The sequence below is a fragment of the Euleptes europaea genome, chromosome 13 (genome assembly GCF_029931775.1).
Source record: "Euleptes europaea isolate rEulEur1 chromosome 13, rEulEur1.hap1, whole genome shotgun sequence".
Classification (NCBI taxonomy): domain Eukaryota; kingdom Metazoa; phylum Chordata; class Lepidosauria; order Squamata; family Sphaerodactylidae; genus Euleptes; species Euleptes europaea.
The window spans coordinates 65,129,005-65,150,366 of record NC_079324.1 but is presented as its reverse complement, the minus strand read 5'-3'; the positions used below and the strand labels follow the sequence as shown (position 1 = coordinate 65,150,366).

Here is a 21,362-nt window from a genome sequence, read left to right as displayed (position 1 = left end):
GTCAGAGCAGCTGAGGGCAGTGGGTACGGAAGCAGGATTTGCCCTCGTCCAATTAGTCCTGCTACCAAGTGACCAGTCAAAAGGGGGCCCAGCTGTGGCTCAGCCACCTTTTGCATGTCTTCCCCCCCCCCCCAGCTACTGGGCAGTGGGCTCCAGCGCACGTTTCTATGTGCTGTCGAAAGACTCTGAGAGGGTGGTGGAAGGCACAGAAAGGAGAGCAAGAAATGCCAGGGTGTCACAGGATCGCTTGCGCTCTGTGTGCTTTGCGCTGTGGCCAGGTGTTCTTTTTTTGTGGGGGCGGGAAGGGCCAGTGCTTCTGGTTCTGCCAGGCAGGCTTTGCTCTCCCCCCCCCCCCCCCGGCCTCTTAGCACATTATAAAATGTTACACCAATCTTTATTTGAGCACTTCTTGGAAATTTCCTTTCCTCAGGGCAATCAATGGAACTGGGAGAGCCAGCGCTCATCTCTCTTCCCAGAAGGCTGGAGAGTCTTGGCTTCTCCTCCTCCTGTGCCCACCCCCCCACACACACACACCAATGCCTTAAGCCTGAGAATATCTGGATGCTAAAGCAGCACCAGGTTGGCCCCGCAGGCAGGGGCCTGCCAAGGGTCCCAATCCAGGCCCGGTGAGGCCTGCCTTGCCTCTGTCGACGGGTCCCTGGGTGCCAGGCCAGGGCTCCTGCTTCCGGGAAGGCCCAGCTGGGCGGCAGGGAGCGGCCAGCCGGACGCAGGCTGGCTGGCTGCCTTCGGGGAGGGGCACACGGCCTTTGAGAGCATCCGGGCCTTCCTGCTCTGCTGAAGGTGGGAGCGAAGACAGAAGATGCAGACCGACGTGGGCAGGCCTGGCGGGCAGTGCATGCTCCCAGAGAGGCCGGGCAAGAGGCGCCACAGGGGCAGGGTTGCCAGCTCTGGACTGGGAGATTTGGGGGGTGGAGCCTGGGGAGGGCAGGGTTTGGGGAGAGGGGGCCCCGTGGGGTACAATGTCATGGAGTCCACCCTCTAGCAGGGGTCGGCAAACTCATGAGTCAAAAGAGCCAAATATCAACAGTACGATTGAGATTTCTTTTGAGAGCCAAATTTCTTAAACTATATAGGTAGGTACACTGTTTATTAACTTAATAAAGTTTTAAGTCTTAATTAAACTATAGGTACACTGAATAAAACTTGATATCATACCTAATAGTGATCTTATTTATTGATAAAAATTGAATTGTAAGTCCCTGCCATTTCCCCCTCCCCGCCCGGAGGCCTGGTCTACCGCCATAAAAGCCTATTGGTAGACCTGGCCTCCGGCTGAATCCCATTGGGAGGCCAGGTCTACCCATTGGCTTTCTTGGCAGTTGGCCTGGCCTCTGGAGGCCCATAGAAGCCAATTGGTAGACCTGGCCTCTGAAGGGGGACTTTTCCCCGTCCTCGGAGTCCAGGTCTACTGCCAAGAAAGCCAGTGGGTAGACCTGGCCTCCCAATGGGACTCAGCCGGAGGCCAGGTCTACCAAAGGAAGCCCGCCACCCAACAGCTGATGGGGGGGGGCAGGAACCGCCCAGCCGCACCGCTAGAGGGGAGGGAAGGCTTTAGCCTCCCAACCATGGAGGGCAAGGGAAAGGGGGACCCGGCCATTCTCCACAGCGGGGGGGGGGGGGAGAGACAGCGCGCCCGCTCGCCTGCTCTCTCAGGCGCGCTGGCTCCGCAGCTGGGCTGCCAGCGCGGGCGGGCGCGAGAACAGGGGCTCTGAACCACATTTGGAGAGCCGCACTCATCGGGCCAAAGAGGAGCCGCAGTTTGCAGACCCCTGCCTAGGGGAACTGCTCTTTGATGTGGAAATCCGCTGAGATTCCGGGAGATCTCCAGCTTCCACCTGGGGGTTGGCAACCCTACTTGGCAGGCCGTTTGCCAATGAGGCCTGGCTTCATTTGCGCGCTGCTGCTCGGACTCTGCTCAGCCAGCAGCACGCTGCCCCTGCACAGGGAGGCTCCGTTTACCGCATGGAGAGTAGGAATCCTCGACGGGGGGGGGGGCGCGGGGGGCATCGACCGTCCGGAACCCTCCCAGCTCTCCAGAGCTTGGCCAGGCGGCTTCGCTCGGTTAAGGGCGGGCGGCGAACGCGGCCTCCTCCCTCCGGGGTGGGTTTCGAGGCCGGCCGGCCTGCCGGCCGCCGCCTCTGGCTCCGCGCCGCAGTCCTCTGGTCCGTGGGCCGGCGCGCCCAGCCCCACGCCGGGAGGGCGGCCTGCGGGGCTGCTGCCTCCCACACGGCCGCGAGCACGAGGCCCCCGGCAGGCCACCTGGCCTGGAAGGCTGGCCGCCTGGCCCGTGGCGGGGCGCCGAGGGGAGCCTGCGGGGCCCGCCGGGGAAGAGGCGGCGGCCGGGCGCTCGCCAGCGGAGCCTCGCCTCCCCACCCCCGCCGCGCTGCGGCTCGGGGCCCAAGGCTGCAGAGCGCGTGCAGAGCGCCGCTCGCCGCCCCTCAGCGGCCCCCGCGAAGCCGGCCCGCCGCGCCCTGCCGGCCGCCGCCGCGAGGGGGCAGCGCGCCACCGCCGCACCGGCGCCGGGCGGCCTGCGGAGCGGAGCGGAGCGGCGCGGCGGCCCGGGTGGAGCCCCCTCGCCCGCCGCCGTCTGCCTCCGCCGCCCGGGAGCCTCGGCCCGGCCCGGCCTGCCGGCGCCCGCTCTCTCGCCCCCCCCCCCCGCCCCCGATCCGTATGTCATCAGGGCCCGCCGTCCTGAGCCGGCCAGAGACGCCCCGGCCCCTTCTGGAGAGGCCCTCCGCGGGCACCGGGCGCGTCGGGGGCAGCCCGAGGGCTCCGGCGCCGGCCTCTGCTCCCCTGCTGCTTCGCGGGGGCGGGGGGTGGGGGGCGTGGGGCAGCCCCCGGGAAGGGCCGGCTCGATGGGCGCCCCTGCGGAGGCGGCCGCCAAAGGCGCCGTCCCGCAGAGGAGGGGGCTCAGCGTTTCCTGGGGAGCCGGGCGGCGGCGGCGGCGCTTCGACGGCGGCCCCGGAGCCGGGCGGCCCGCCCTGGCGCCGCCTTAAGGAGGCGCGGCGGCCGAGGCGGTCGTGCGGGGGGGGGGGCGGCCCGGTGGCCGTCGCGGCCCGGCGGGGGGGGGGCGGGGGGGGCTGCGCGCCACCTTAAGGGGGAGCCCCGCCCCGGCCGCCGCGCCCCGCCCGCCCCGGCCGCTGATTGGCGCCGCGCGCGCGGCTGGCAGGTCCGGCTGAAATGCAAAACTTGTTGCTGCCGCCCGGGCGCCGGCTGAAGGCGAGCGAGGCGGCGGCGAGCGACAGGCACCGGGCGGGCGGGCGGAGCGGCGTCGGGACAGCGGCGGACAGGCCATGCGGCCCAGGGCGGCCCCCGCGCCCCGCCCGGCGCCCCCCCCGGCGCCCCCGCGCACCATGTGAGGAGGCCGCCGCGCCGCCCCCTCCTCCTCGCCGCCGCCGCCGCAGCAGCAGCAGCAGCCCGCTCGCCGCTCCCGGGGAGCCCCGGCCCGGCGGCAGCAGCGGCAGCAGCGGCAGCAGGATGTTCGCGCTGGAGCAGTTCGAGGCGCCGAGCGGCGGCCGGGGCGGCGGGGCGGGCGAGCGCGGCAACGGCGGCGGGGGGGGCTTCGGGGCGGGCGGGGGCTGCCACTTCAAGGCGTCGCCCTTCGCCGGCGGCGAGGCGGGGCTGGGCGAGCCGTCGCCGGCGGCGCTGCTGGCCATGAACCTGAGCCTGGCGGGCGAGGCGGCCTACGGCTTCCCCGGGGCGCGCGGGGGCCCCGGCGACCTGCCCCACGCCCAGCCCCAGCCCGCGCACGCCTTCTTCGGCAGCCAGCCCTCCCCGCACGCCGCGCCCCCCCAGCCCGCCGCGGCCCACTTCGGGGGCGGCTTCGGGCCGGAGCCCAGCGCCTCGTGCCTGCACGGCGGCCGCCTCCTCGGCTACCCGGGCGCCCAGCAGGCCTTCGCCGCCGACGGCTACGAGCAGCAGCAGCAGCAGCAGCAGCACCTGGCCGACGGGGCGGCGGGCGGCGAGGGCTTCGGGGCGCAGCGGGCCGGCCCCCTCCCGGACTTCCAGGCGCCGCCGCCGCCGCACCACCACCCCCCCCGGCGTGCCGGCCCCCTGCCTGCCCCTGGACCAGTCGCCCAACCGCGCCGCCTCTTTCCACGGCCTGCCCGGCGCCGCCGCCGCCGCCTCGGAGCCGCCCGGCCTGGACGCGCACAGGCGCCTCCCCGCCCACGGCGCCGCCGCCCTCGAGGCCCTGGACTACAGCTACGCCGCCGCCGCCGAGAGCCACTTCGACTTGCCCCCCGGCTTCTCCCCCGCCGAGGCCGACGGGCAGCTGCCCCACTACGCGGCCGGCAGGCAGCAGGGGCCCGGCGCGGGCGGCTTCTCCGCGCCCGCCTCGGCCTTGCCCCGAGCGCCCGCGGGGATGGGCGCCATGCCCAAGGCCCCCCCGCCGCCGCCGCCCGGGGTCTTCTTCGAGAGGTTCGCGGGCGCCCGCAAGATGCCGCTGAGCCTGGAGCCGGGCCTGGGGGCCAGGCACCCCCTCCTGCACCACCAGCACCCGCCGCACCCGCCGCCGCCGCCGCCGGGCCTCCTGGCCAGGCAGAACTCGTGCCCGCCCGCCCTGCCCCGGCAGCCGCAGCCGCAGCAGCCGTGCCCCGAGGGCAGCGCCGCCCACCCGGCTCTGCAAGACGACGGCGGCGGCGGCGCCCTCCTCCCGGCCCAGCACGCCCCCTTCGAGTACCCCATCCACCGGCTGGAGAACAGGAGCCTGCAGCACCCCTACGGCGGAGGCGGCGGCCCGGGGGAGCCCGGCTACAACGTGCACCACCACCCGCCGCCCCCGCCCCCGGGCTCGCAGCGCCTGCAGCACTTCGACGCGCCCCCCTACCTGCCCGCCGTGGCCAAGAGGCCCCGCTTCGACTCGTGGGGCGGCGGCGGCGGCGGCCTGGACAGCCACCTCTCGCCCTCCTACTCGGCCCTGCCGCCGGGAGACTTCCCGCCGCCCGCGCCCGACGCCTTCCCGCCGCCGGCCCCGCAGGGCCCCCCGCTCCAGCCGCCGCCCAGCGCCGACCACCACGCCGCCCTCCAGCAGCAGCAGCAGCAGCAGCAGCAGCAGCATCAGCAGCGCCACCACGCCGCCCTGCTCATGAAGCACATGGCCGCCTCGCGCCACCCGCCGCCGCCGCGCCTCCGCCAGGCCGGCCTGCAGCAGCTGGGGGGCCCCCCGCCCCACGGCCACCCCCACGCCGAGCCCGCCTTCGAGGCGCAGGAGGGCGCCTGGTTCCCCGCGGCGGCGGCGGCGGGGGACCTGCTCTTCCGGCCGGGGGGCGGCGGCCTGGCGGGCCTGCAGGAGCCCCCGACGCTGCGGCTGCCCCCGACGGCCGACGGCCCCGCGCCCTCCCCCGCCGGCCTGCACGGCCCGTTCGGCCTGAGCCCGCCCGCCGAGCGCCGGCCCGGCCCGGACTTCGCCGCCCCGCAGCCGCAGCAGCCGCCGCAGCCGCCGCAGCAGCACGCCTTCCCCTTCGCCGGCGCCCCCGGCCGCCAGGCGCCCCCGCACGGCGCCTCGCCCGCCCCCTACGGCCCCCCGACGGACTTCCACAGCGCCGCCCCGCCGCCCCGGCCCCCGCCGCCCAGCAGCAAGCTGGGCGCCCTGTCGCTGGCCTCCTTCCCCAAGGCGGGCGGCGGCGGCGGCGGCGTCGGGGGGCCGGGCGGGGGCCCCAAGGAGGGCGGCGTCGGGGGGGGCCTCTTCGGGCAGAGCTGCCTGGCCGCCCTGTCCACCGCCTGCCAGAACATGATCGCCAGCCTGGGCGCCCCCAACCTCAACGTCACCTTCGCCAAGAAGGGCCCGACGGCGGCGGGGGCGGCGGGCGGCGGCGGCGGCGGGGCGGGCGGCGGGGAGGGCGCCAAGCGCAGCAAGCTCGGCCCCGCCGAGCCCCCCGAGGCGGCCGCCCCCGGGCCCCCGCCGCCTCCCCCCGGGCCCCCGCCCGCCGACAGCGGCTTGTCGCCCAACTACTCCCCCGGACCGGCGCCCGGCGACGCCAAGGCGGGCGGCGGGCGCGGCAGGGGCCGTCGGAAACGGGACAGCGGCCACGTCAGCCCGGCCGGCGGCGGCGGCGGCGGCGGCTTCTTCGACAAGTACGGCCCGTCGGGCGGCGCGGAGGGCAGCAGCCCCGGGCAGGCGGCGGAGCGAGGCGGCCCGGGGGGCGGCGGCGGCGGCGCCCCCCACCTCCACGAGCCGCACAAGGCCCTCAGCACCCCGCCCGCCCCCGCCGCCCCTTGGGCCAAGGGGGCCGCCGCAGACCTCCTGTTGCCCCCGGCCGGGGCGGCGGCGGCCGAGCAGCACGAGCTGCTGCCTGCCTTGGAGAAGGCCGAGGCCGGCTCGCCCCGCGGAGACTTCCCCGACGAGGCGGGCGCCGACGACCGGGTGTCCTCCAGCTCCGACACGCCGCTGGCCAGAGGCCCGCCCAGCCGCAGCCCGCTGCTCCACGGACAGAAGGGCGGCCTGGCCCCGCTCGGCCTGCACGCCGCCTCGACCTCCAGCCCCCCCGACGGCTACGGCGGCGGGGCCCCCCCCAGCAGCGGCGCGCCGGCCCACGACGAGATCCACCCGCTGGAGATCCTGCAGGCCCAGATCCAGCTGCAGCGCCAGCAGTTCAGCATCTCCGACGACCAGCCGCTCGCCCTCCAGAGCGCCAAGCAGCAGCAGCAGCAGCAGCAGCAGCCCCCCGACGGCGGCGGCCAGGACGGCGACGAGCTGAGCAGCTGCTGCGCGGCGGCCGAGGGCAGCAAGGCCTCCGCTTCCTCCTCCTCCTCCTCCTCCTCCTCCGTCAGCACCATCGACCTGGACTCGCTCATGGCCGAGCACTCTGCCGCCTGGTACCTGCCCGCCGACAAGGCCCTTCTCGACGGGCACGAGGAGGACAAGGCCCTGGCGCCCTGGGAGAAGGCCAAGCCCCCCATGCCCAGCAAAGAAGGTAGCGCCCCCCTCACCCCCCTCCCCCTTTCCCTGGGCTGCTGGAGGGCCGGGCACGGGGCGCGGGGGGGGGGGGGGAGGCTGGAAGGGGAGAGCCGGCCTCGGCTTCCAGCACCCCGAAACAAGGTGCTGCCAGGCTTGGCCAGGGACTCCCAGGCGGGGCGGGAGGGGAAGCCGCAGGGCAGCGGGCCAGTCAGCCAGGCCTGGATGCCAGTCGCCAGCCCCCACCAGGCCCTTCCTCCTTTGAAGGCCACTGGTGGCAACTTAGGAAAGGAACAGACCCCAGAGGCTCCTGCTGAGTCCTTGATGGGGGGGATTGGAAAAGGGGGGGATAGGGCTGCCCTTTCCCCAGGGGTGGCTGCTCTTCGTCTGCGAGGGAGCGAGGCAAAGAGCGGCCAGGCAAAGAGCGGAGGCTCGTTTTGCGGGAGATGCCGAAACACCCAGCAGGCAGTGGATGCTTGGCCGAATTCAGAGCTGGCAGGCCAGTACTTCAAAACCAGTGTGCATGGGGTGGGGGGCTCGGTTGTCCCCTCCCTCCATTTCGTTCTCTTAGAAGTTCTGGGGGGGGGAAGGAAAGGGGGGTTTTCTTTGTGTAACTTCTGGCTAGAAGAACAGGTCTGATATTTGAACCACATTATATTGTTATGAACGCGATGGCAAAGGTCGATGGAGCTGCGTGTAGTGAAATGCAGGAGTCCCCTTCTAGAGGGATTTTGAAGGGTCCCAGGTTAGGGGCTTTGCGGGGTAGTGACACTGCAAAATTTCTTTCTTCAGTGAGGCTTCTGCCCCATAACTGGAGGCTGCAGAGGATTGGGGCCAGCAACAGCCTTGTTTCAGCCACAAGTCACCAGGCAGGCTCAGCACCATGCGCCTGCTGCTTGTGGGGCAGTCTGAGTGGGGGCAGCTAGTGGTTTTGGGGTGTGGGTGTTGTGCACCCTGGTCTGTGGATTTGGGGTCTTTAGCAGGGTCCCTTAAAATCTCCCTGCAACGCCTGGCTTTCTTGGGCATTCAGGCTGGCCGCCTCTTTATTCCTGCACAATGCCTGGGGAAGGAACCGTGGGGAGGGGGCCGGCTCCACAGGTGCTGAGAAGCCTAGGAGCATCCTTTGGACTTCAGAGAGGCAAGGACACAAATTGGTTGACGCAGAGGTGGCTGCCTTTCCCGGTTTGAAACGGAGTTCCACACACCTCCCTTCCTGGGTCCGTCTTTTATTGTTCCTTGTACCCAACATCTAGATCTGACTGGATCAATAGCTAGTTAGCACAAATCATGGCTGCTGTCACTTCTGCCTTGCCAGACGCGGGGGTACGCGCACCCGCCCGCTCTGGCTCTCTGTAAGTACAATCAGAGTGGAAAGCAGAGAAATAACGGACCATCTTTGCCGGTTACCGAGAAGGATGCCAGGGAACAGCTTCTGGGTCGTGTTTTGCTGGTCTTGATGACCCTTTGGTGCCTGCCGGGACATTTGGCTGTCTGGCATAGGGCTAGGCTAGCGAGACCCCCTTGATTTCCATCGCATTGTGTGTCCCCCTCTTTTAAACAGTGTGATGTGTAAAGGGACCCGGCCCTGCCCGAGAGATGGGATTGTATCTGAGTCTTGCCGTGAGATCCTAGGAGTACTTTCCTGGGAGTAAACCCTGTTGGCCTGGCCAGAGTTGGATTCTGAGTAGACCTGCTCAGAAGTGCTTTCATAAGGGCTAGGCCCTTCTGTTGTTTCTCGGGCACGGAAAAAGGTCTCTTCACTACGATACTGGTCTTCCCAGTAGAAAAACCACCCTCATGTTATCATGTTCTGAGTCCTTGTCAGTGAAGGTTTCAAGGGAAACCATGAGATATTAATCTAGCCTTACAAATGCCATAAGTGAGAAGCAGCAGTTTAGGCTAAATTTCCCCGTAAGCAAGGTGCCAGAGATTAGTAGAGATCTATTCCAGCGGTTGTATTGAAGAGGTATTTTTGCTGCACATCATTCAGTATGTAAAAATATAGGCATTTGGAGGGCTGTGTTGTATTCCAGAGGAAAGAGCTAGCCTTCATGTGCACTTGTTCCTTTATTGTTCGAATTGTAATCTGATAAACATCCTTTCTTGCAGCACATTTTTTTAAAAGCACTGGGTACAAAGAAATGAGCGCTGTTACCTATACAAGGTTTACAATTGATTGCCGCATGTTGAGAAAGGGGAAATGTCTTTCGAATTGTTCATAGCATGGAAATGGCCTGGCCCGCTACACCTTCTGTCGTGGATCCAGGCCCTGCTCTCTTTCCGTTCTAGCTGAAGCATTAAACAAGCTGTGGAGTCTTCTTCTTGTGGGGACTGCCAGCCCAGCACCAGAATCCTTCGCATCCGTTTTAATTTAAAATTAGTGTGCAGGATATCTAGATGAGTACATTATCATATGAATAGCCTTACTGAGTTCTGTATTTATGAATTGCAAATACAGCCAAAAAATTAAATGTTTTTTTTTAAATACCTGTTTAAACTGGAAAGTTAAAATTCTGGGCAGACCCCCCCCCAAAAAAAAACAGAGGCCCCCAGCTCTCCCTATTTGAGCAGAATTTTTTTTCATCGTCCTCATGTAATTGCCTGCTGTGAGCAGAGAAGGGCAGCTGTAGAGAGCCAAGTTTGCAGAGCAGCTATAACTGATATTTTCTGTTAGAACAAGCCTTCCTTTCTTTTTGTAAGATGCCCCTCAAAACCAGAGGTTGGGGTTGCCCTTGGAGGGACTTATTCATGTGATGGAGAAGAGCTGGAAATGTTGCAAACGGCCCCTTTGGCAGCCTTGAAGTTTGCTGTGGCACAAAATGGCATGGGCATCTTCTCCAGTGGCAGCGTCGGTCTTCTTGGATTCTGTTCAGAAGTGAGGGCTGCCTTGCACCCTGATCCTAGGAAGGAAAGCCTTGAAAGTCTGGCCCGCTGGAAAGAAGAGAGCTCCCCCCCCCTCCCGAGTTAGGAGCTGAGTTGGCCTCTCTCGTTTGCAGCGAGGGGTCTCGGCAGGGCAGGGCGCTCCTTGGGGACGCTGCTGTCCTTGGTTCATTCTCGAGCATTTGAGGAAGATCCATGCTGGTTTCTTTGACCCTCTGGAACACACAGCCTGATACTGCTTTGGTGGCTGGCAGGCAAAATGCCGATAGATGTGGTTTTCCTCTGTGGTGGCCGTGGGGTTTTCACTCGCAGGACATTTCGCTGCTGTTTGGCTTGGCAGCCGTTTGCCATGCGTTCATAAATCTGTCACTGAAACAAGCCGGCACATAGGACAAAGGCAACATTAATTGAATAACCTATCTAAGGCAGAACATTTCTTTGCGGTGTTGACGGGGGGGGGGGGCTGAGATTTCCTCTTGATGTGTTTCTGGGTCTTTGCCCTGGCTCTCTCTCATTTGTCTGAGGGTATAGCTCGTGTTTTTAAACACTTAACTTTGAAATACCTTACAGAAAGTCCAAACCATGTGAAGAGCTGTGTTTCTAGGTTTATGGCACACTAAGGACTGTTGGGAGTGGGCAAACCTACCTGATCTGCTGCGCTTCTCAGAGCTGTTTTGCTTGCTTGGATCACGTAGTTTAAAGTTCTGTGAGGGGTTTTCACTGCCTCCACAAAGCTGCTGCCTTTGCCAAAAAGTTGCAGAGCATAACCTGATGTGCGCCTTGAATAAATGCTCTGGGTTAATGGTCTGAGTTAGGAGCCTTCCCCAAGCCTGTGGCCAGCAGCAACTCTGTGTGCTCGGGGGTTTTAGGTGGTCCTCTACGGATGGCCACTCAACAAAGGTCACTAATTGCTTTCACAAAATTTGCTGCATGGTAATTTGGCTTCATTTGACTGACATAATTCTGAGCTGACCTTCTGGTGCCTTTAGGAAAATATTGGTCTCCAATAGTTGCTTCCTTGGTTATCTGGTCCCTTTTCTGATTGTCTCAGGATAAAATTTTTGTAGCTTTCCATAACAGCGGTTGCTGAAAACGTTGAATGGTTAAAATCTTTCCTCATCTCAGTTGTCCTGTTTTCCTTTCACTTGGCTTATCCACGCCTGCGGAGAATAGGGGGGGGGGGACTGCTTGTGTTGATTGACGTTGAGGCCAATAACTGATTGTGAGGCTCACTCCAGATTGAATCCTGTTTTCTGCCATATTTTGCGGGGGGGGGGGTTGGGGGGTACGCTGGGGTACTTATTTGCATATCAGATTGGGCCAAAGTGGAGCACTTTGCTTCCCATCTAAACCTGTCCTGTGGCCGTAAATGTCCTTGGAACGTTCGCCCCGTTTGGGCTCAAGGGCTGGGAATTGTCCTCCTTTGAGTAGCGGGGTAACGGGGCTGTTCTTCGACTCTTACCGTAAGCACATCTTCTGTCTGGTTTGCAGCAGCGCCTTGAACCATGTTTGTTAAATTGGAATCTCTGTTTTGGAAAGACAGCTGTGAATTTTAGGTGCCATTTTAACGTATTTTGTTTGTGGCATTTCAGGAAGCATTAAACAAAAGAATGTTATCATCAGAAATGGCTTGAAGTGCCGAGAGCTGAGCCCCCTGCCATCTGCTAGACCAAAGGGTGTGTGTGTGTGTGTGTGTGACTGTTTATCTGGGTACTCTGGAGGCAAGGGCACTTTGTGCTGCTGGGTGGCTCTGGAGGGGGCTACAGGGGGGGGCATCTAAATTTGTGCCTGCACATGTTGAAATGCTGGGTGAATTGGAATCTGGTTACAGCAGAGTCTGCACTTCTGGACCTCCCCCATGAAGTTTCACAAAAGAAGACTCCCTCGTTTCCCCCCATCTGAGCCCCCCAGTATTCAGAGTATGTGCTGGCAGCCCCTGGCCACGCTCCTTCCCCTGCAGGAAGGACGATGAAGCACCCCTACTTTAAGAGACCAGCCGTCTTCCTAATGGCGTAAATTTGTGCCGGCCGTGGATCGTGAAACCCTCTGCTTGGCTTTTGCGGCCAGGGTCGAGCCTTTTACTGTAATGGGCCGTGGCTATTTGTGTACGTGAAAAGAGTCTCTGGAGGCTCAGATTAGTAAAGGCTGTTCCTCAGATTCTTCTCTGAGTAGTGATGCAGTTGAGAGGCCTTGGGGTGTAGACCAGAAGGGTTTGTTTCGGTGCTGGCACCTTGGGATCAGCATAGACAGCCGGAAAGCCTACGGAGGAACCACAGTCTGGCCATGATTCCATCTAGCCTCTTGGTTTAAACCGTATTTGGTGCCCGTATTTGGTGTGTGTGTGTGGGGGGGGGGGGGGCTCTAGAGCTGGTGTCAGTAATGAATAAAAAATGTCTTGTAGGATTTTCTACTGGGGTATAAGAGGAGCAGCTGGAATCGGGCTTTGAGTTTGCTCCGCCACGAAGCCGCTCCCATCTTTTGCGCTGCTCTGCAGTTCCTGCTCAGGCCGTGGCTCTCCTTTTTGAGACGAGCCAGTCAGATTTCTTTCGAAGGGAAGCATATCTAGAAATTGTGCCAGAGATCATCATCAAATTTCTCTTAAATCTTAACCTGTGTGGACTCACCATCTGGAGGAACAATCCATTAATTTTAACTAGCTGATTTTTGTAATGCTTCAAAAGGGAACAACTGAGCTGATGCCAGGTTGCAAAACACACACACAAAACACACACATGCCCGTTATCCCCCTAATCGTTTGCTCCTCCGCTTTCAAAGGATGTGTGATGTTTAGTTCTGAGCCTGAAGTCGTTTATTATATATTTTACTTTTTATATGGAACCCAGCAGTCTTGTGGACCTCGGCATTTACAATGCGTTTAGGACTGAAGTGGCAGGTGAGTGTTTTACGGGGTTGTAAAAATTAATGCTCAGAGTTTGGGGCTGTGGGGGAGGGTGTATTTTTTCATTTAAAGACAAACTAGATGGGTTTTTGTGCATCTCACACCATTTTGACTTGGTCTGGCACTGGTCTGGGCCAGAGAAAAAATTTCAGGGTAGGTTCTGTCCACTCTGTTTAGGGTGCAAAGCATTATTTGGATAGCCTTGCAGGTTTATTGATCAAGCCTAGACTAAGAATGTGTAGAAGATATTAGTTTATATGGAGATGTTCCTTGCAAAAGACTGTTCTGGGTGGTTTTCACCACTCTTGTAAGCTGGTTTGAGTCTTCCTTAAGTGGTAGAGAAAGTCGGCATATAAAAACCAACTCTTCTTCTTCTTTCCCTGCCCCCCCCCCAATATTTTACTTATCATTTTCGTGGGATAGGCAAATGTTATTTTATCTTGGCTAACTGAGGAAATAGTTACTTTAATCAGTTGTTGCCCATATTGGGAGGCATTCATAGTTGAACAGGTGACAGAGTCTGTGAGTGAGTTGAAGGTTGCTTGACTAATGAACCCACTGCCCCCCTCATCCGAAACTCACTTGTGTGGAAGCAAAATCCCCTTGTTTTCAAGAGGTTTAGCAGGGGCCAAAGCCGCCCATAGCTCTGTTACTGTCATCAAAGCTCTCTGAAGCCTTCTGAGGTGGTCTCTGTGCTTCCTTTATTATGCCTTAGAGCACATTTAATTGTGCACTAGTAATAGAAATTTTGCTGATTCCTGCTGCAAACTTTTTAAAAGACTGGCTTAAAAAGCACAGGAACTAGATGTATTCTAAAGGTTTTTCTAGCTCAGGATGGAAAACAGATTGTGTTTGAGTGTCCCACCAATATTTTTGTTTTCTTAAATAGCAGTTGGTTTTGACAGTATTTGCTGATATAACACAATTTGAGGTTCAATGTCATGATAAAGGTTTTTACCAGAGATGCTAAAAATACTGTTTGAGTGTTTATTTTGAATCTGATAGAAAAGCCAGAAGATCCCTTTTATTTAAAACGAGATTTCGTTATTGCCTGTGCTGTAATCACAAGTGACCACGTGGCCTTTGCAGTCCTGGTGAACATATCCTGAGCTCGCCAGTGGGCCAACCCGTCTTTTGAAAGTGAGATGGCAGCGGCCTGGTGCAAAATCTGATTTTTTAAAAAATTGAAGCAAATAAAGGTTTGATCTTCTGGACCCTAAGAGAGAATTTCGGTTGCTGGTGGTGATATAACTTATACAGAAATCTGAAGGGAATTTAAAGTAGGATTTTGTAATTGTCAAGAGAGAGAGTTTCTTGAGAGAAAATCAATCTGTAACCTTAAAATAAAAGACTCAATATCCAGTCTGCTTTGTCTTTCATTCAGCAAAGCAAATTGGACGAAAAATGCTGCTTTGGGTTGGATGGGGGTTGCTGCCGCCCAGTTAGCGTTTAGGCCCAAATGTGCCTTTGCATCGCAGCCCATTCAGTTGTGGTGAATCTGTTGAAAGGAGTATCATCCCGGAGGCAGGAACGGAATTGAAATTTTGAGCTTGAGGCTGGGGCCCGTTGGGCTTTGGGAGCCCCCCCCCCCCCCGGCACAGGTTGCGCATGTGTTGGTTTCTTTCCTTGTCACTGATGGTCTTGTACTTCAGGAAAGGCAAGACGCTGCCTCCTCTCCTCCCTGTTGGAGACGAGAGCCCTGGTCACCGAGGGTCCCTCTTGACTGGACCGCTTAGCTCAGGGCCGTCTGCAGTGTTGCACGGGGGCCGCGGCTGGGAAGCCAGTTTGCTGTCTTTGCTTCCAGAGAGGACCACCGACTTCTGTGAGCACGCAGGACTCGGCAGGATTTGCTGGCTCCAGTGTTTAAAATACATTCTTTCCTAAGTGGGGCTCGAGTGAGAATCACCCGTCAAACTGAGCAAGCAGGCCAGCTGCACTCTGCTCAGCCCTGGCCAGTGGCTCTTGAGGTTGTGGTTTCCCAGGGAGGAGGGTGTCGTGGCTGGCGGCCTGGGGAGAACTGCAGTAGATCCACAGGGGCAGATGTTGTGGATGGAGGCAGTCAGGCAGCAAGTCGTAGAACCGCACTGGGTCTCTACCGGCTCTCCCTTTGACTGTTTCGGGCTGCGCTTGGGAATGCTTGTGCGCTACAGCAAATGCACCCCTTTATGGGCTGTTTTCCTTTGAGGGAGGTGTTCCAGCTGCCTCTCCCCCAAATAAGTGGGAATCCCTGTTAGCAATGCCAAAAAAGCTGGCACAGGGCTGAGTGTTTGAACCCCCAGCAGGAGGGGGGCGGGAACGTAGCTGATAGCAAAATGCTTTGAACTCAACCCGTTAATTTCAAGACAGGTTCTAAATGGATCCCACGTGGATTCCCCACCTCTTTTTGGTCCAGCAGTGTTGGGAAGGCAAGATTTGCTCTTCCAAGGTCTCTTCTTGAGTGAGTGTCTCTTTTCGGAAATCACGTAGGGTTGCCAGCCCCAGGCTGGGAGGTACCTGGAGATTTGGGGGGTGGTTGGAGCTGTGGGGGGAGGTAGGGTATGTGGGGGAGGAAACTCAGTGGGGTGCAATGCCATAGAGTCCACCCTCTAAAGCAGCCATTTTCTCCAGGGAAACTGATCTCTGTTGCCTTGAGATGAGCTATAACTCTGGAAGCTCTCCAGGCCCCACCTGAAGGCTGGCATCCCTAGAAATCAGGAACCATTTGCCCTGCTTCCAGTATCAAGCCAAACTTCTTGTTATTCTGGAAGGCCTGGTTGGAGGAGGGGTGCTGCCTGCTCCCAAGGACCAGTGGGCATATTTGCTCAGTGCCTGGCTCCGTGTGGGCATTCCCTCTTCTGTCAGCTTCTTTCCTAGCAAAGAGTTCTGTGCTTTTGCGAGGGGGTGTTGGGTTGGGAGAAAGAGGCGGTGTGCGTGTTTCTTTCCCTGGGGTGGGTGGGCGTTTGAAGTGAGGTCTGAACTGTATTAACTTGAAGTAGCCCCCAAAACAAAGCAGATGACAGTCTGGAGAAGAGCTTTGCCAACCTTTGTCCTTCAGGAGGGGGCGGGGGGGGTACTGAACCACTGCTTGTGGCTAGTTGTTGAATGATGGTTTCCAATACAGATTGGAGTGCCTTTTCCTGATCAAACCAGCTATCTGCTTGGCTCATGCAGCAGCTCAGAAGTTCTGGGGAATACGAGACATCGTGGCGCGTGGGGTTGATGGCGCCTTGTGAAGGCAGTGGGTCTCTGCCACCAAAGATGGCGGCGTGGCCAGCCTCCCAAGTGTGAACATAGTTGCTCTGAAATTGGAGTGTTTCCAAAGGGAGAGAAACAATAAATGTCACACTTGACTGCTTTTGTTCTGCAGCAAATTTCAGAGAAATGTATGGCTAATTAATTGCAGCCGCCTGCAGAATGGGCCTGGGTTAGACCACTTTGTGGGATGGTAGCCATGGACCTTTTCTCAGGTGAGGAAATGGGGCCTCCTAGGATCCTGAGGGGTGCAAACACTGTCCAATGTATTTGTATCAGAGAGCTGTAATGCAAATAAGCTGGGCTTTTTGCTTGCTGGCCAATTCACTAATCTGTTTCTCACGGTGAGACGTGAGGCTAAGAGTGTATTTGACATGAATAGTGGCCTTTGTTTGGACCCAGCTGAACTGGCCATGCCAGTCCATGCTATAGTATCCCCATGGCTGGATTACCGTAATGCACTGTACACGGGGCTGCCCTTGAAGACTGGCAGCTTCAGTTGGTGTGAAATGCTGCAACTTACCTCACATGAACACCTGAAGCTGCCTGATACTGAATCAGACCCTCCTTGGTCCATCAAAGTCCGTATCGTCTGCTCAGACCAGCAGCAGCTCTCCAGGGTCTCTGCCTCCTTGTGGTAGTCCTCAGAACTATGCATACTACACCCATCTTAAAAACAATGCCCCAAGGTATTGAGCATTAGCTTCTCTAGCTCTTTGCAGGAGAGCCTGGTTCAGGTTCTGACTGAGAGGTCGGTCTGCCCTGCGCTTATCTGAGGGGCTGGCCTACTTGAGGAATGACTCGGACCTCTTTCATTGAGCTCGGTTGAATTGGTCTGGTTTGAGATAGGTGTTCAGGATTTCTGGTAACGCGTAGTCTGGTGTGTTGGTTTTAAATGCTTGGGCGATTGTGTTTTGTGCTGTTGTAATTGCAATCTGCTTGGAGTCCTTGGGGGTGGGGAAGGGGCTAGAAATGTTTCTTTAAAAAAGAAAGCTGCCTGGAGGGACCCCTCCGCATCTCTTTGTTTGCTGGCAGAGGCTTGGCAGAGGGAGGGAGGGAGGGAGGAAGGGAGGATGCGGGGCTGGTTTTGTGAAGGGTCAGGAATTCGCTCTCATCCTGCGGCTTTCATGATTTGGTTTAGTTTAAACGGCTCGGCAGGGAAAGCACTTGGGGGCCAGCTGGGTTCTGCCTTCGCTTGGGAAGGAGCACCGCGGACGGGAGGGGGGAGTCTGGCCCTGCGCTTGGAAGGGCTGCTGCCGCCGCCACGGCTGTCGTAGCTGGGGCTGCTCCGTCCTGTCCTCTGAAGCAGAAGCTGCCGTGTGCTGATGCTCAGCCACAGTCTGGGAAGCGTCCTCACGGGCAAAAGCAGGGCAATTCTATGGCACGGGCAGGTTTTGTGCCATGCTGATATTTCAGAGAATGCATCCTGTCGCCCAACACGGCATTCGGAAGGCCCTGTTCTTTGCACTCTGGAGGCAGCAGGCTGGGCCCCGGAGCCCTAGGCTGTCCCCCGCTCCTCTGCGGGCTGCCAAGGACATAGGCCGGATGCAAGAGGCCCCTCGCCAGGCAGCTCTCGAGCGGGAGGCTGGCGCTGCATCGTCCTTTGCCGCCGAGCTCTTGGCACCTCTAGCCTCACTTGGGGTCCCCACAGCAGACAAAGCCAGCCTCTGCTCTCTTGGAGAGTCTTAGGGGCTTTTGAACTGAGAAAAACAGGGTCTGGGGTGGGGGGGGGGAAGCTGGAACACTCTCTGTCAATCACAGAGGGGTGGTGGGGACAGGAGCTGGGCTTTGTTTTGCTTGGGAACTAGATGGGAGAAGCATCTTTCCCTCTTCTCCTCAGTTTTCCCCCAAGCTTCCTGATGTCCCCAGGTTCCCTTACTTTTGAAGAGCAGAACACTGCTGCTTTGGGCGGCGGAGGGGGGAAAGGAGACTCAGCCATGACACTGAAATCTGTTTGACAAAAGAACAGTGCGCCGGGCGCGTTTGTATCGTGTCTTTCTCAGCTAGCCCTATCCCAGACCCTGGTGGCCCTGCCGGTCGGGTGGGCTCTACCTCCAGCTTTGCCGCTGGGTGTGGCCTGGGGCGCCTTTTGCCAATTAAAACTGGCCGGCTGGCGATGTCCTCTCCTTGGAGACAAGGACCTCACCGTGGGCGTGCCTGCAGAGTGCTGTCAGGCTAGACCACTGCAGCGTGTCTTCCCTGGGGCTGCCTTTGGCAATTGTTTGGGATTGCCCTTGATCCAAACTGGTGAAGTCCGAAGGAGCTTGCTGCGGGGGTCGTTCTGGGCTGGGGGTGCCGGCGAGGGTTTCCAGGCCCCATTCGAAGTGCTGGTTTTGACCTCGAGAGGTGCACACGGCCCTGATCCAGGATACATCCAGGCCTGCTTCCTCCCAAGATAACCACCCTGAAACTGAAGACTTTTCTCAGAAGCTCTGTTGGCTGTGCCTCCACTGAGCAGTGAGTGTGGGTTGGCCACCCGTGAGGGGGCCTTTTCCACTGTGACACCCCTTCCCTGAGATGTCTGCCTGGCCCCATCGGGGGTCCCCTTGAGAGGCCAGCTGAAGCTGGGGCTGATTCTCTGTTTTTATCCCCTGCTCCCGACTTCCTGATCCTGATGACTTTATTGGCTTCTGTGCCTGGTGTTTGCCGGTGTGTGTGGGGCTGTGATTTTTATTCCATATTGCTGTGGTTTTTAAAAATGTCATTGGCCACTTCGGAGCCCTGGCAAAAGGCAGGATGGAAGCGTATTAAGTGGGGGTTCTGGGTTCAGCCCTTGGCACTTCCCAGCTTAAAGAGTGCCAAAGAGCAGGCTAGAGGAGGACCCCTTCTCCGCCGCCCCGCCAGCTGGAGGAAACGTCGGCGTCCCAGTGGCCTGGCTCCGGAGAAGGCTGCTCCCGTGGGCTGCCCCACTCCATGTCCCTCTGCAGCAAAATGCTGCTGCCTCTGAGCAGCCGTACTCCCTCGAGGGTCCAGGGCTGGGAGAGTGTGGAAGGCGCACGACAACCCTCCTGGGCCCACTCTGCGCTGTCTCAACGCTAGGGCTGAATGTGTGGACTACCCGCCGTCTGTAGGCACGAGTGTTTGAGCCCCAGCACTGACTTTGTGTCTCAGGCGGAGGATGGAGAGCAGAAAGCAGTGAGGGAGGGGCACGCTTGACCCATAACAGGTTGTGCATGCTCATCCGCTGCTCCTCTTCTCGCTGAAACGTTAGGTCAGAGCCCTACTCCCCCCCACTCCCCCAAGTGGCTTTCCATGTGTCTTATTTACTTACTTACTTACTTACCTACTTACTTACTTCTCCACTGCCTGTTGTGCTTCTGCCGGACGGATGTCGAGGCCTTGTTCTTCAGTCATTTGGAATCTCCCACCTGCTCCCGATTACCATGTGCTAAGTGCCTCTTACGGAGCCATAAAGAAACAGTATAAACTAATTATGATGCAGAAAAAAGCACTGGAAATATTATTTTCCCTTTGTGAACGAGGATTTCTGAATGGATGGCACGTTCTTCCTAAGCAGGCGTTTCTTGATCATATTTTTTGAGCAGACGTTTTCCCTTTAACATTTGAGAGCAGCCTTCAGGGGTCATCTTTCCCCTCCCCATCCCACGCACGGCCCAGTTCCTGGCACCTTTTCTTCTCCAGTTCAATTTTGCTGAAAAGGTGGGATATTCTGCGTGGATGCAGCTTCACAGAAGCTCGATGCTCGGGCTGAGGCTCCAAAGGGTGTGTCTGAAGAAATAGGCTCTGCTTTAGATTCTCCCTTTCTTACAGTATTTTGCCCCTTCCCTTCCTGGATTTATTTGTGACTTGCGTGGGAGTGGGCACAAAATGGTGCCCAGTTGCCCCTTGTGGGAGACATCCTGGCAAGGGTGGCTCTTTTGTTCCCTCTCTGTTCCGCAAATGTTAGGCAACAGCCCTTTGTGTGATAATCCCCAAAAAGGGATCTTGCGATGGGCCTCTTTTATACCAGCCAGGCCGACACTTTGCCGCTTCAAAAGTCTGGCTTTCAAATGACCGAGTGGCGTGCGTCCGGCTGTGTCTGTGCAGGAGAGTTGGCAGTACCCATGTGTGCCTGCACAGAAGACCACTCGACGAACAACAGTTACAGGTAAGCAACACTGTTTTTCTCGATCGCACGGCTCTGCCGAGTGGTGGCTTGGAGGGTTCTCGCCTTTAAGCTTGTTGCCCGAATCGAGGGAGGTTGTTGACAGGAGAGCTGTCGGCCGCACGCCCATTTTGGGGGCACAGCTGCGGGAACCCTGATGTGAAATCCTCATTTCAAGTAGTTAGAGCTTCTGACTGCAGCCTCTGGCGGGGATCCTGGGGCGGGTGGATCCTCTGTTGCAAAGAGAGGCTGGCCCGGCCCTGGGGTGGCACGGTTGCTTTCAGTCGATCCGATCTGGCTCCCAGGCGGAAGGGCTTTGCCACCACTGAGCCTTCTCTTCCTGAGAAGGGTCATGCCGGTCTTTTGTTTCCTGGACTTTAAGGCCTGGCGAGAGAAGCCTTGTTGGCAGACGAGGAGGGTGAGGACTGAACGGACCTCCTTAGAAGTTGTGTTACCCATCCTGCCCTGTGGTCTTGTTCTGCCTTCCCTGCCCTTGCGGGAGAGTCAAGTGCTACCCCTCCCACCATAATTGTTCTGTGACGGAGGCTGCCAGGCTGATCTGCCCTTGGGAGGCGCGGGCGCCCCTGCCTGGTCTTCTGGATGCTGCTGGCTCGGCAGGCCACTTCTTGCCTGAGACTCAGAGCCTGGCGATTGACACACGACGCCTTTCCTGCCTGCGCAGTCATGGGAGGATTTTCCTTTGCTTGCCAGGCACTGTTCCTTCCGTGAGGTGAAGACCAGTCATTCTTCCGTTGAGGTCCTTTGTGAGATGGGGTGTGTGTGTCTGTGCTTCAGAGCAGCCCCCACTGAAGATCACATCCAGGCACGGGACTCCAACCCACTGCTTCTGCCAATAAAGTGTTAATGTTTGGTTTTAACATCTTTAAGATTTTTCATAACGAATAAACCTCCATCCTGTAAATAAGATTTTTTTTTTGTGCTCCAGCTTTTGGGAAAGGGCACAATTTGCTCCCACACAGCTTATCACTTACAGTTTAGTGCCATTAATTCAGGCTCTATTTTTAACTTACATTCAGTGTTGAGAGGGAGAAGAAAAGTGGCCCCGTTTCTCCGGAGCAGAGTGTGCTCCGGGAATTGCCTGGGGCGTTTGCGGGGAGAAGGGTGGCGTCTCCTGGCACCCTCCATTTTGCAGGTCCTTTCCTTTGTGATGTGTTGCCTCTGCCAGGAGGGAAAGGGACCATGCAGCTGTGCAGATCTCCCCCACTGGGGCTCGCTGTCCACCTCCAGAGGCAGCTGCGATCCAGACAGGGCATCCCCGCATGCCCCTTGCGGTTGCTCTGGTGGGGCAGGAGTGCAAACGGAGGAAGGGC

General features: G+C 59.1%; 1 protein-coding gene across 1 annotated transcript in view; it reads left to right on the top strand.

Annotated features, from left to right (window-relative positions):
- Positions 1–3,498: 3,498 nt before the first annotated feature.
- The window catches only part of MN1 (MN1 proto-oncogene, transcriptional regulator), a 29,341-nt gene continuing 11,477 nt past the window's right edge, over positions 3,499–21,362 (top strand). Inside the window, 2 exon segments of the mRNA XM_056859676.1 lie at positions 3,499–4,056; positions 4,058–6,935. Coding sequence (XP_056715654.1) covers positions 3,499–4,056; positions 4,058–6,935 — 3,436 coding nt within the window.